Source organism: Pelmatolapia mariae, linkage group LG1 (assembly GCF_036321145.2).
Source record: "Pelmatolapia mariae isolate MD_Pm_ZW linkage group LG1, Pm_UMD_F_2, whole genome shotgun sequence".
Lineage (NCBI taxonomy): Eukaryota > Metazoa > Chordata > Actinopteri > Cichliformes > Cichlidae > Pelmatolapia > Pelmatolapia mariae.
Window position 1 is genome coordinate 34,457,857 of NC_086227.1, and position 14,394 is coordinate 34,472,250.

General features: G+C 39.0%; 1 protein-coding gene across 3 annotated transcripts in view; it reads right to left on the reverse strand.

The window, feature by feature from the left end:
* Positions 1–14,394, reverse strand: part of ntrk3b (neurotrophic tyrosine kinase, receptor, type 3b) — a 209,748-nt gene that overhangs the window by 6,991 nt on the left and 188,363 nt on the right. For all 3 annotated transcript variants that reach the window (XM_063479739.1, XM_063479731.1, XM_063479725.1), the window contains one exon: positions 2,297–2,455. In XM_063479739.1, the coding sequence (XP_063335809.1) occupies positions 2,297–2,455 (159 nt within the window). The remainder of the gene's footprint in view (positions 1–2,296; positions 2,456–14,394) is intronic.

Below are 14,394 nucleotides of genomic sequence, written 5' to 3' on the forward strand. Positions count from 1 at the left end.
CTGGACTGGGATCAGCAGCTAATAGGCCAAGACAAGAGGGGCTGCACGAAACAGAGCAGGTTGGCTATAATATCCTTGACCATCAATTTAGCACGCAGTGTAGTTTTCACCTTTTGCTTTCTGCATAGCAGATTAAATGAGATTTATGGTTTATTTTCCAATAATGTGTCTGCTGTGGGTCATGATAACTTTACACTCACAACTTCCATGATAGAGATTTTGGAGAAGTGAGAAACAATGTGTGAACACCTTGTTCTGGAGTGGTTTGCATTAGTTTTCTGCTTCCTTCCAACTTCTTTCTTCGAAAAATTTTATATTCATTATTTTAACTGGAGAGATCATACCAAACATGGTACCCAGAACATTAAAATTTCTTACAGCTTTTACTTAAATTCAAGCACCAACATTTATTTGATGGTCCATGTGTCACGGTCCTTGGTCGATGACCCAGTGTTTTGTGTATTATTGTTGTTATTCTATGATTTCTCCTTTAAAATCCTGGGACCTGGCGTCCACGTATGTGGACATCACATTTTTGGTTATTTAGACCAAAATACTCAATTTTGCTCTACAAGGGCCTGATATCCACTTATGAGGACATTATACTGCTACTGTTCTATCGAAATTTTAAATGAATATCCTCATATGTGACTCTCATTTTTCTCAGAAACAAAAATTAGGTAAAAAAAAAATCTGGTAATTCTTTGTTTTTACATTCATCGGGTCCCAATCAGCCCAAATATCAATGAGAAATTAAAAATGTATGCCGTGGAAGAGTTCAGGTCTTAGGAGGTGAAATATGACTTCTTGTATTATGAATTCTTTTTTTGTATTCTAGTTTTGAGGTTTTGTTCTGTGCCCAGTCTGTTTCCTGTTTTACTTTGAAGGTCAATGTATTCCGTTTTGCTTCCTCCCAATCTCGTCTTTGTAATTAGTTTCAGCCGTGTTTCCCAGGTGTTTGCTCTCTGCCCTGTTCCCCACCTGTATTTAGTGTCTGCATGTGTTCCCCTTCATTGTCGCGTCGTCCCTAGTACTAGCCTGTGTATTCTGTTTTCATGCCCCATTTCTAGCTCTCCCAGTTTAGGTTTTGTTTTGTGTTTGCCAGCAATAAAGCTGTGGTTTTTGAGTCTGAGTTCTGCCTCTGTGAGTCTGCATATCAGGTCCTTTTCCTGCCTGCCTGCACACAGACCATGACACCATGGGGTAACCTGCTATTCCATTTTGCTATCACATATAAAACTAAAACAGGTGTCTTGGTTAACTAAGCAGAATAACTGTTTGAGACATGTCTGACACAGAAAATGCATCACACTCTCTGCTAAAGAATGTATTTCTCTGTATAGAGTACATATATTATTCTTTGCTGTATTTAGAGATATCAAAAAACCAACCAATCAAACAAAAACAAAAAAGCAGACAAGCTGATCGGTGTAGCTCCGTAGAGGATGATAGTGGAGCCAGTGGAGCCCAGAAGTGTGATGCGTGTTTGAAACATGTTCCTACAGTACCCACTGTCACTGAGTCACTTATGCTCATTTATAATTATTGCAGTAATTTTTCAACGATTTAAACAATGACAACAACTAAATAACAGGCATGTGAATAACAAGTACAAGAATTTCATCTGTACTACCTGTAGGTACAAAATTACATTTGGAAAACAATTTACCTTCTTTGGCTGTGATATAATAAAGCACTCATCTCATCACAGTTTAATCAGCCAAGTGTTTCATTTAGTATGCCTCAAAACTTCTTCTGCGCAAGATGCAGAAAAATATGAAAATATCAAATTTGTATAAAGCCCAAAAGCACATTGACACTTCTATTGATATTTCTATTCTATTGTAATGCCTGGGCTTACCCTACAAGCGTAATCCTAATTGAATTTTATTGATTTAAAGCAAAGACTTCAATGAAAAAACAGACCGCTCACGGGCGTTATGTAATGTGGGCATGGGCATCAATTTATCACCTCACCAAAGAGTGAAGAAACAACACGAGGCAGTAGATTAAGATCCAGAATAGCAGTGGTCATTTAAATCTGCTATTAGCAAGCTCGGGATTTCAGCCTTTTCCCACTGCTGACGACATGTGGGGAAAGATTTTGATGTGCTTTGCAATAAGCTGCCCTACTTGATGTTTGGAAATGGAAAAGTAGACTTTCACATTTACCACTAGATGACCTGGAGCTATAATTTCCAGTGTGTGCATGAGATTCTGCAATTCAGCCTTTGATAATGTGTGTGTGTGCTATATCTTGTGAAGGTTTATCTATCGTGCTTCAGGCACTTTTTACCTCGTTGTTACCCAGCTGAAACCAAGGCTGCTTCCCATAGGTAAAGATCTCCCACAGAATGACTCCAAAGCTCCAGACATCGCTTTCCGTGGAGAACTTCCTGTACATGATGCTCTCTGGGGGCATCCAGCGAATAGGTAGCATGGTGTGTCCTCCAACCTGAGAGGAGAATAGAGGAGAGGGGAGAGGAGATCTTTATTGCAAACAGAAATGTTGCAGCTAAGACAGAGATAAGAAGACTCAGTCATCAACACAACTCCCTGGTGCCTGGGGATTAACTGTCCATACATGTAACTGATACTCTGGGCTTAACATTTCATGAATGCCGGCTGTGCTGCTGAATGTTGACACTGATGCAATATAGAAAAATGCTGACAGCTCTGTATGCATTGAAGCAACAGAAATACTTTAGGTTATCATATAAAATGGCCCCTTTGTTCTTAAGTAAAACAGCAATCCTTTCTCTGCAGAAGTACAGGCATTAAGCAGAGGATCAAAGTCTCACAGCATGGAGCTGAATGTGGAATTTAATCAGTTTTTAAATAAATCAACCAAGGGGATAAGAGAGCTGCTGAATACACACTTATGCGCCATCATGGTAAAGACGTTCATGTGGCTTCTAAGGAATGTGATTAAATTCAACATAGCGGCATGCAAACATGCGTTTCTAAGATCTGCACGAGGCAGGGACAGTTGAAGAATAGCACATATCAGCTTGAAGCAGTTTGGTGTCTGTAAACCAGCAGCACATGAAATGAAGTCTCCCCTTGCTGTAAATCCTTTCAGGGTGGATATTAATCGATTAGACAATCACCCATTAATCATCAGCTTCCATTAGCAGGCATTGTTTTAAGATCTATTTCCCATTCGTGTCAGTGACTGTGTTTTAATCATGGCCGTGTCGGGTTGAATAAGACCGATGTGGGAATGAGCTGCAAAGTATTGCAAGTTTCAGCTCAGAATATGAGTGCAGTATCACTTACAGTGATTACAGTGAACGCTTTAAGTGTATTAGAAACAGATTTTTGTTTTTAACATGCAGGTGGTCTGACCTTTGCAGGAGAAATTTTTAGGTTCACAGATTGCCAGAAAAGTTTTCTGGCAATCAGAAAATAGCTTAAAGGGCTTAAATAGCCTATCTGTCATAACCACATACTTGTCAACACATGATTAAAGTTCAATACTCAGGCCATGTGCTGATTTCATGAGACAACAGATGTGGTGAAAGCTGCACAAAAATATTTGGATGATGAGTACATGTTTTTCTTTACTTTTTACTGAGGTAAAGGTTACTCTCAACATTTCCAAACAAAGGCTTAAGATAGTAGGATTATGATTACAAATTAACTCCCAAGAGTAAACATCTAATAGCCTTTAATAGACACTTAGTATTAAACCAGTAGTGTGTTTGTTGCCATATAGAACTAAGAAGACAGCAGTCTACATAGTTCTAGTTTATGTCCTAATCCTACTTAATCACCATTCATTTGTAACATTCTAATACAAATGACTACTTACAATACTAATTCTAAGCATTCTGTTGCCCTATCACTTCCTGCTGTCATTTATTTGTGTTATCTGGTTCAGTTTTTGGCCTTTGCTGTTGTTATCTTGACAGTTCTGTTGAGATAAAATACGATGGATTTTAAGCCTCTTTGAGGTTTTTATCTCCAAGTCAGTGAAAGCACTCCTGCAGCATATCAGACACACATCTATCATCTGTCCATCATCAAAACCACCCATCCATCCATGCATTCACTGATCTATCCATCCATCCATCCAGCAAGCTAGCCAGTCAACTACTCTTTTGGGCTCATTTTCTGTGCTTTAGGACAAAATAAAATCCACAGTCAGACGTGCCATAGGCTCTGAAATCATCATTAGGAAAACCTTAGCTTGTAGCTGCATTCACTCTCATATGGTTCCTCCTATCTGTACCTCTGGGTTACAACACAATCAGATTCATTTAATCATAATAAGCTCTTTTCCCAACTCCATTTACCAGCTCCAACATCTGTGTGCCTTCAGCTGTGAGTGCTGCGTGGCATTTTAAGTATCGAGAAAAAAAACTCAGCTCAAGTCTTACTAATTACCTCCTAGTTCCGTAGCGCGCTCATTGCACATTTCCTTTGAAAGTCAAACACAATCTCCGTGTGTCAGCTTGACGTAGCAGATGAATCTTGGTGGATGTTTTCAAAGAGACATAAGATTTGTCAGTTTGCCAAAAGTCTACTCCTTCCTGGGCATTTATTCAGAGTGTCCTTTAGTTTGTACACTTCATCATATTTAGTTGCTGAGTTAGAGGCCTCTGTTTGTTTTCCTCTACATGTCCTTCATCTGCAACCTTCTCGAATATCTATTAAAAGCACCAAGCTTATGTGTTAGCTCTTTCACTACTGACTATTAGCTACTTTCAAATTAGTCTTTTGTAAAACTATACAAGACAGTCTTGGAAACCATACGACACAGTCTTAGAAAATATACCCAAAAGTATCAATGACAACACTGGGTGCCCTTACAGGCATATAGTGAAGATCAAGCAGCAACCTCCTGGGTTGAAAAATGAAGCTCGCCTCAAAAAATGCACCAGGAATGTGGTGTTGGTCCCTTTTAATAGAATTATCTAACAAATCATATGTCTTGCTGTGAAGTGCAGTGCATCCAAGAAGCTTGTGCTTCAGTTTTGGTAAGTATAATCATATCTTTGCCTGTGCTGGATGGCAATCACACCTCGTTAACTGGGCTTGCTAGCATTGCTAGCTAGTTCACATGTTTCAGGTTTCTGTGTTGAGCTGGGCTCTCTGCTTCAGGCTGTGTGTGCAGTCAGTCAAAAAAGTACGTTTCATGTGCCCTATGACTCTTCTACTATGAGTGTCACCACCTCCCATCAGAGCTGTTATCAGCTAACAGTGATAAAATCGTGAAAAAAAATCTATAAACAAAAACATACAACAGTTAAAAAAAGTATAACCAGGAACACAAACCTGGCTAAGAGGTTGGAATAATTTGAGATAATATGATGCAGAAAACCGTTAATCCTCGGATTTAGCACACGGTAAAAAATCAACATTTTAATTCTAATTAATAATTTTAATGCTGGGTGCATTCTTGGTACTGCATCTAATATGAGGCCTGCACTGTAGAACTAGGAAACTTTAAACTGAATAAATGTAAATATTAGATATTACCATCCATAGTCTAATAAAGGAGAGATGTAAATCACTTTAGAGAATTAACAGCTTAATTCTATATTTAGACTGAATTAGATACATAAAGAAAACATTTATACATTTGCACCACTCACCACTTGCCCACTTACAAAGAAATGAACAGTCTGTAATTTTTACATAAAAGCTATCAATTTATAACATTTTGTATTTTTATATATGTTACCGTCTATTACTATTTATAATTATTTGTAAGACTGATTAATGCATTTATAAAAATAATCTATAAACCCAGACAGAATGAGAGTGGACTCGTCTGAGACGCATCTCTTTGCAGTAGGGGGACAACTGGTTGTATTCTGGTTATATTCGTACATAAAAGCAAGGTTACTGAGCATTTATGTGATCTTTATGTAATTTTGAAGCTAAATTGCAACCGACAGCAACTACGTCATTATTTGTGGAATTAAATTTATGAATTTCAGTTTTAAGTGCTCTATTTTTGCTGATTTGTCACAGTTAATGACCGTATTATCACAAACCGATTTTGTATAATTGCAAACTTGACTCCATTCAATCACAAACTAACAGCAGACTGACGGTCTTGTGTTATCTCGGCCTTCACGCACCAAAGTCACTTTGAAGATGGCAGCTGACTGTGAGTGGTCACAGACAGAAAGAACCATTTCAAAGGCAACAAGATATCATGCTTACCGCACAAGGTTGCTTTAGTTTTGTTCATCACAATCTTCAATCCCTGTTTTCCCAAGTGTGACTGTAGCACTACTCAAATGGTAGCTTTTAGAACATATTAACTAAGCTTTTCGAAAAAGCCACAGGTCGCTCATCTATATTTCATGCTCTAAATGAGTCATCCTGTATTAACAAGCCAACATTAGCATTTTCCCTAAGTTCAGCTATACCAGGCAGATAGTAGGTTGAAAATAGTTATGACTCAAAAATGACTTGTTGGGTACAAGCTGTTTAATTTTAGTGATAAAAAGGTGTCAATTTCCATTTTTAAAAGTTGTTAGATATTATACTTGGCTAAATTTCAACCTGTAAGTGAGACTAACATTTAAAAGAGGAACACAACCTTTTTTGAAAAGGTTAATTTTGATGACTGAAAGTCACACGTACAATTTTGTACACACAAGTGAACCAAAATGTTCAGTGGAAAAAAGACTCATGAAGGTGCCTAGCAGAACTACCTCGTGAATGGTTTGTAAGCCTTGTTATGAGATATACAATGGTAACCTATCATCTTACAAGAAAGAAGAACCCCAAGGTGTTTTTGTGTCCTTGTTTATGTAGGCACAAAATACCTGGTTGTAGGTATTTTGTGCCATTTTGGGTCTTGAACTCCTGATTGTAGCTCCTTGTCTCAGGTGTCTTGACTAAGTCGATATCTGGTGTGTAGAGTGTTTACCTGGAAGTGTTATCCCAAAGTTGTATGCTTTCCTCGGACTGAACACAAATCAATATTTGTACACAGGGCCTGCAGGTCAACAAGACCAATAGAGACACTATTCTTTACCAACACCTATATGCTGACTGAGAATCAGAATCACACTCCATTAACCTCCAGCATGTCAAACTGGAGGACACTGGAGGACGTTTCTTCTTTACATAACACACTTTCATTATTCTTCAAATCCATTCACTTCCATATGGATGGGAGATGCTTAATATATGTATTGTATCCTGTAAGATTTACTCATCAAAATGGCCACTGTCACATTTTCTCACAAAAATGTAATAATAATAATTAAGTATGAATAATGTCAACATAATGGCTGAAATATATAAAAGTGGAGCCCAAAACAGTCTCTGAAAGCAGTTTGGAAACATGGATCGCTAAAAGTATACTTCACAGATAATGTGGATTTTGAATTTCTATTTGTTATGACAGACATTTGCATTTCTGTCAAGTGTAGCGATGTTAAGTCTTTCTATTATTCAGAGCCCTATGCTTTAAAAACTTTTCCCTCTTTTTATCTAAAAATCCCAGGAGGATTTGCAGAGTTTTACCTCGATTCTCCTGCTTTACATTGACACATTTACACATGTTTATACCTCAGAGCAGCCCAGTACAACCACAGTCTTTCACTAAACCCGCCAGGGGTTAAGTGCTGTGCTCGGCCGTGTCTCGCTGTAGAGTTGTAAAGTGCAAAGAATCAATGTATCATTCTCCTGAATCCTATAGAACCCCGGTTGTGCTTCTCTATAAGTTGCTCAAGGGCATCTGAGGTGTTACACAGATGCATCCTTTACCTCTTAATTTCTTGAGGCTTGCTCCGCCATCTCCCCGCCTAAACAATTATGATCCGTCACCACCTTGGAAGATAATCAAAGCTGCTGTTTTTCCTTCCTTCAGTGGTAGGACAGATAAAACAGTAATTAAGATAAACATAAATTCACGAGGTGTTCCAAATAAGGTGCCCTTTCTCCACATCCTGAATTAACACACTTATTGACAATGCCACTGGCAGTAGTTCTATCTTCCACACACCCTTAAACTCATTCTTTAGGGTTTCACTTCAAGCTAAGGGCCAAATGAACACAGACTTAGACTCTACCTGGTCTCATTACACATGACACAGTTTAGCATTGTACACAACATTAAGCCAATATTGATGCAGAGACCAGTCGCCCCTATTATGCAAAACCTCTGGGTCGAGGTAAGCTAGGTGGGCCGAGTGTGAGGTGAAGAAGTTGGCGAGGGGCTGTATACCAATCTGTCCCCCTGTGGAGCTTTATAAAGATTAAACAAAATTAATTAAGTTCCCGTTAGTCTAAATGACTTATCTGAGGTCCTCCCTGCCCACTGCATGCAAGGCCCAGCCTCATCAGATGCATACTAATGATTTAACTGGAGCAGCCGTGGCGAGGGGCATTAAAAGTGGCTGACTCGCTGCTTCCCAAATGATTGCATGCCATCACCTTGGGTTTTTGTGACAAGGCCATGGTAATTAGCTTGGAACATGGGGGAAAAGGAGAAAAAAAAGCTGAACACATAATAAAAATAAAATAATTGCCCCTGTAATTATCCTCATCTTTCTCACTCAATGTCACATCAAGAAGCTGGCAATGCTCTGCGGGGAGTGAGGAATGAGTCTGGGGCTTTTTTTGTTGCTGTGTAAACTGGATTAGTGCTCTGCCTGTCCCACCGTAGCAGGGGAGTGATTGGATTAACGGCGTGGAGAGCACAGCAGCATGGCAGGGGGATAGATTACTGGCCCAGTCGGGCTCTTCGATGGGCGCACCGTGGCCTGTAGGGAGCCCTAGGAGGCCCGAGACATCTTAAAGGGCCCCGATAACCATCTTGAGACACTCTCTCTCCCTGCTTTAACCGTGTTGCTATCTCTGCTCTCCCAGCTCAAACAGCAACGAACACAAGTTCACTTTTAGAGGCTATGATGTCCATTAGGTGTCTACCTGCTGCGCTGCTGCCAAGTGGAGATAAAGTGGTATCTACTCTGGCCACTGCACGCCAGTGGGTGGTGAAACTTTCTGAAGGTATTTATTTTTTTAAACAGGCACACACACACACACACACACACACACACACACACACACACACACACACACACACACGTTTCACTATAGCTATCATGCAATTGTACTTTATTTTCTGTATCTAGCTCACCAGGCTGATACTACAATGAGGAGAAAGGTAGGGCCTCATTGTTGTTGCTGACTTTGAGCTGCATCTTGAATATGAATTATTTAGATACAGCTGGGTTTGGAAATGTTTGTACACTTCAATAGAACAAATACAGTGGGTTAAATGTAAAGTGCAAACCAGTGATCAGTGTCAAGATTATAAGATTTACAATATAATTGTATAATAAAAGAAGCAGTATTGATGATAAAGTGATGCTACAAAACAATATGACAGCCTGACATGTTTGTGGCTCTGCACATCCTGATTCATCCTAACAGGACAAGGACCCCTTTGACATTAGTCCACAGGGTCACTGCCAAAGTCCTTCTACAGTTGCTGATTGTACTCCATGCAAACATCTCTTAGACTGAAAAATGGCTCATACAGTATTTTAAAAAATAGTTTGGAACTTATGATTTCCAATCTTTGTGTCAGGTTACGCTAACCAGATGCTGGCTTTATCTTTAAATATCCCATAGAGGTATAAGAGTGCCATCAATCTCTCCATTTACGTCTCAACAAGAAAGCAAAAACATTTTCTAAATTTATTACTCCATACGGCAGTCATCATATAAGACAGCTGTGTTCTAGGCAAAGAGACAAGAACAAAACAAAAGAAAACCTAAGGGGAATGGTAGAACAGACTTTTTTTTTTATCCCTCCATGCAGAAATAATAAATATGGCCTGTGTACTCATTAGCACCAAGCTTCACACAATTTTGCGGAGCTTGTGCTTGATAAATAATGCAGCAGAGGAGCGTTTCTTTGATCCTTGAAAAATAAGAGAAACCTGGTGACCATTTTCCTTCAAAGAAAGGCAGTGCAGGTAAGCACGGGCTTTCTGGCAGAGACACTAAGAACACTAAGTCCTTGAAAATGAGTCATTAGATTGTAACAGTGTTCGATATCCCATAGTCCGTAACCATGAGTCAGTGTCTCTAAAATCATTTCAATTTTTCTAACAAATGCTAAGTGTAAGATTTGAATTTTTGTTCTCCTTATTTACCCAAGCAAGGTTTACCGGACACATATTTTTCATCCTTGGTAATTATCAGCTTTACATTTAGACAGTTTTGCGCTGCTTAAGTATGTCGACTTCACGGATTCTTTTTGATGGTAGCGATCAATCGGAGACTTTTATTTCCAAAATCAGACGTCTTTATTTGCACTTCACAATAAAATACAGATGCATCCGGAGACCTAGCTAACTAGCCTACTTCCGCTACGTCTAGCGAGGTCTGGCTCACAACCGGAAGTCAACAAAATCTTATGGGTTTGGTGTCCCGCCCATTGTACCACCCCCTTCAACTGTCCTGCCTCCAGTCTTCCCCACCTCAGCACTCTAGATAAAATCACTTAAGTTTAAGCTTCCTAATCTTCCACACTTACAATGAAAATATAAAATCATGAGTACATAATCACATTTCACACAAGCACCACTTCCTACAGCGCCCTCAGAAATGAAAAACAACCCAAACTTTGCTAAATGAAAACATTGCAGGTAAAAAGCCTGGAGAATTTTTAATAAGAACTGTTGAAAAAGTAAAAAAATGTAAGCCTTTACGTATTATCATCTGAGAAGAACCTCTATGTCAGTGTTAATAAAATGAGTCCAACCCTCTATTTAAACTAGAAGAATTGGTGCACAGCATTACAGTCTGACTGCAGCTTTCAAGTAACCAGACTGAAAAGTTTTCACTGAACTTTTCACTTTTTCATGCCTTGGGAGCAGAATATGACACTAATTGCAAAATTGCTGTTAATTACTCTTACAAATCAGAAGCTGCCTTGGACTCCTGATTAGACAGAACATTCAACATAACACTCTTAGACAACCTGCATGAGCCCCTTCATCTATCCTGCAGATGCTTCTGAAACTTTTCCGAAAACAACAACAGAAAAACAAAAACAGCTTCTGACTTGCTTTTCATTCTTGCAGCTTTAATGCCTAGCCACCTTTAGAGCATTCACTGTCATTTTTCCCACCTAACCATGTATAATTCAGTGCTTCACTCTCCGAGCCCAGGAAAACATTTCCTGATATATCGCGAGGTACTGGTATAAAACAACTTCAGAGCAGGCTCGGGTGCTGCCGTCGGCCTGCACTAGCTCATGCAGTTGTCTCCTTTGAAACAACACAAAGGTATGTGCCTACAGTGTGAGGATGTGACAGATGGAAGTGATTTAGGACAATATTCGTCTTTTTCTTGAAGTTGTTCCCTCCTGCTGCAAAGTGTCTGTTGGGCAACGAGCATGGATACGACTAGTCAGCTATGGGAGGATTGTACTCTTGGCAGGACGCTGCTATTTATAATCACTCAACACAGGGAAAGTGTCCAATACTGTTAGGAGCGCCTTATCTCCGGGCTCTGTCAATATTCCTATGTGTAGGCGGGCACTGATGCTATCCCAACGCACCAAACAGCAGCTTCACTGTAATTCAGGCCACACACATCCAAATGCACACAAATACATGATAAATTCAAACTAAGACTGGTTCCCTTTTTCTTCTTCTACAAACCATTTCTCTGGTTTCTGTCTAACCCAACATAGTGATTTAAAAAAATATTTCCATTCCTCACTGCAGAGACTGTGTGTGTGTGTGTGTGCTGATTCAGTAAATTATTCAATAAATTATTCAACCATCTAAAATTTCTCCAATAAATTCACCACAGAGTTTGAAGCTAATGTTCAACTGGAAAAGTTACACAGACTGACTCATTTCTTCACACCAGGCTGTTCCTGCAAGGCCTTTTTTTTCATTGTCCCACTGTGTGTGTGTGTGCGCGCGCGTGTGTGTGCACAAGTTTACCCCTAGCCCCTTTGTTAGCCTACGCAGAGCATAACTACACAAGAACAACCGTCTGCTTGTTTTCATCTGTCAATGGGGAGCATACCATGTTTGGAGACTGAGCTCATCACCCCCACCTGAGACCTCTGCTGGTGGTAGTCAGGGTGATAAGGTGTGCTTGGAGGCTCACCTTATCACCCTCATGTCCAACCTGCTCTGACGGACACCCCATACAACCAGCAGAACATATCAAGGACATGGTCCCCCATGATCCCAGCTTCCCACTCCCTTAAATATATTATACTGCATGTTTCACTCACACAAACAAAATCTTAAATGCTTACAAAACATGTCAAACATCCCCTGGTTGCCCAATTTGGCTTTATATCTGTTAAATCTTCTTGAAGTTACTTTCTTTTGAGACCAAGCCAATAACTCACAGCACTGATATATTAAGCTTATAATTGTTAAAACAGCAACAGACAACTGAACCATTTAATCTTCCAGCTGATTGGTATCTGCTGCTAAATCGGTTGTGACTGAGGAAATAAAATGGGTTCTTAAATAAAATGAAGAAACAGTCTGTTTTAAACTTTACTTGTCCACAAAGAACCACTAAAGCTACCAAGAGCTATTATCCAACCATGAGCTCCATGAAGGGGCTCACGGTTAAAGGGAAGAGAATTTTCTCCAATGTGTCATTTAGCTGTTTATCATTCTAAATTCTAATATTCAATCATAATATAAAGTCAGCACTAGAAAATAACCTAGCACAATACCTTGTAATTGGTCCAAGGGCTTGGGCACAGCTGACCAAGCCACCTTTGTGGATGGACTCTACAGTCTCTGGGCCATGCTGCAAATTTGTTTTCAATTTAATTATTATTGAGACAGCATAATTTTTCTGGATCTTAATCACCCTTTTTTCCTGCATTCAATGGATTATTTCCATTATGGGATTACTACACATGTAACCTACATATGTACAAATGATCTAGGATATTGTACAGTCCCATTTTACTCCACTTAGTCTGTGTTAAATGCAAATGACCCTCCTTAAACTGCAAAAAGTGACCCTCTACTTTCTCTAAGATCTGAGATGCTCAAGTAAAACTGCTCAGATGACTAAGGAGCTTGGAAAGAAAAGCGTCTGGACTTCTTTAAGTTGCTTGAAGACGTTTCACCTCTCATCCGAGAAGTTTCTTCAGTTCTGACAGTTAGACTACGATGACCTGGATGACTGAGAACCTTCACAGACATATTGCTCAGATGACGTTGAAATGGTCAAACTTGTACTAAGGTTTTAGGTGTTATTACCTGAACTGTATCAAACATTGAAAATCTTGTTTGCAAAGCTCTTGTTTTTTTCCCTTTCTCTTTTTCTTGTGACCTCTAGGTCAAAACCTTTTTTTTCTACCTCCAGCACACAAATGCTGATTATATACAAGCTATTTTACATTTGTTAGGTTAAGGTTGTTTTTTTTTTGTTTTTTTTTTAAATGAGTGCACCATATCTAGTACAGGAGATCAGATATGTGTCTCTGCAAACCACACTTATTTAACAAATATGCCACTACTTTCTACTGGAAGGATCTCAAACTGATTCGGACTGTGGTGGGGAGATTTAATTTTACAAGTTGGAGAAAAGAATATTCTTTGTCAGTGTAGATGCTCTTAAATGTTGTGTTCAATCAGTCGTAGACTGCAATAGTTTGATTTGTCTGTTTATGTTTATGACAGTGTTTGTTGTTCTGTTGCTGAGTATTAGGGCCAAAGTAAGAAAAAATATATCTTATTGATCATTTTGAGAATGATTTTTTGAAAAAAGTCAAAATGTGGAGATTACATTTGTTGTTTCAAGACAAACTGGCACAGCTGCTGTACCCTGAAGTACCCTAAATCACACTGCAGAATTGGTTTAAGTAACAAGGAAGGAAATGATTTCTCTTTTAGCACATAAACACAGTGTGGTTATCAGTATAAGGATGTTGAAAAGATGGTGCAGAAACCTGCATCTGGTCAGAGGGAAAAACACACAAACTCGGAAGAGTAGATTCATAAAACATGAAATGACTGGTAATGGACAGATGCAAGGTTATCGATGGTTACACACTCGTCCAATAAAGAGGATGGATGTTGTTTCACAAGAGAGCTGATCAATTTATTTTACTAACTCATCCAAACAAGGCATTTTGGAGAAGGTATAGCAGGATATAGAGTACTTGAAACAACAATGTAATCTCCACATTTTGACGTTTTTCTCAAAATAGATTTTGGACTTTAATCTTGAAATTTCGACTCTATTCTCAAAATGATCAACAATATTTTTTTTCATAACAAAGGTAACAACACTACCACTTTTTTAATCTACTACTATTTTCATTCTTACAATTTATAAATTATTGATGGTAAGCTCATTGATAGCATTGAATAATATATTTCAGAACTGCGGCTGACAAATGAACATGTCATC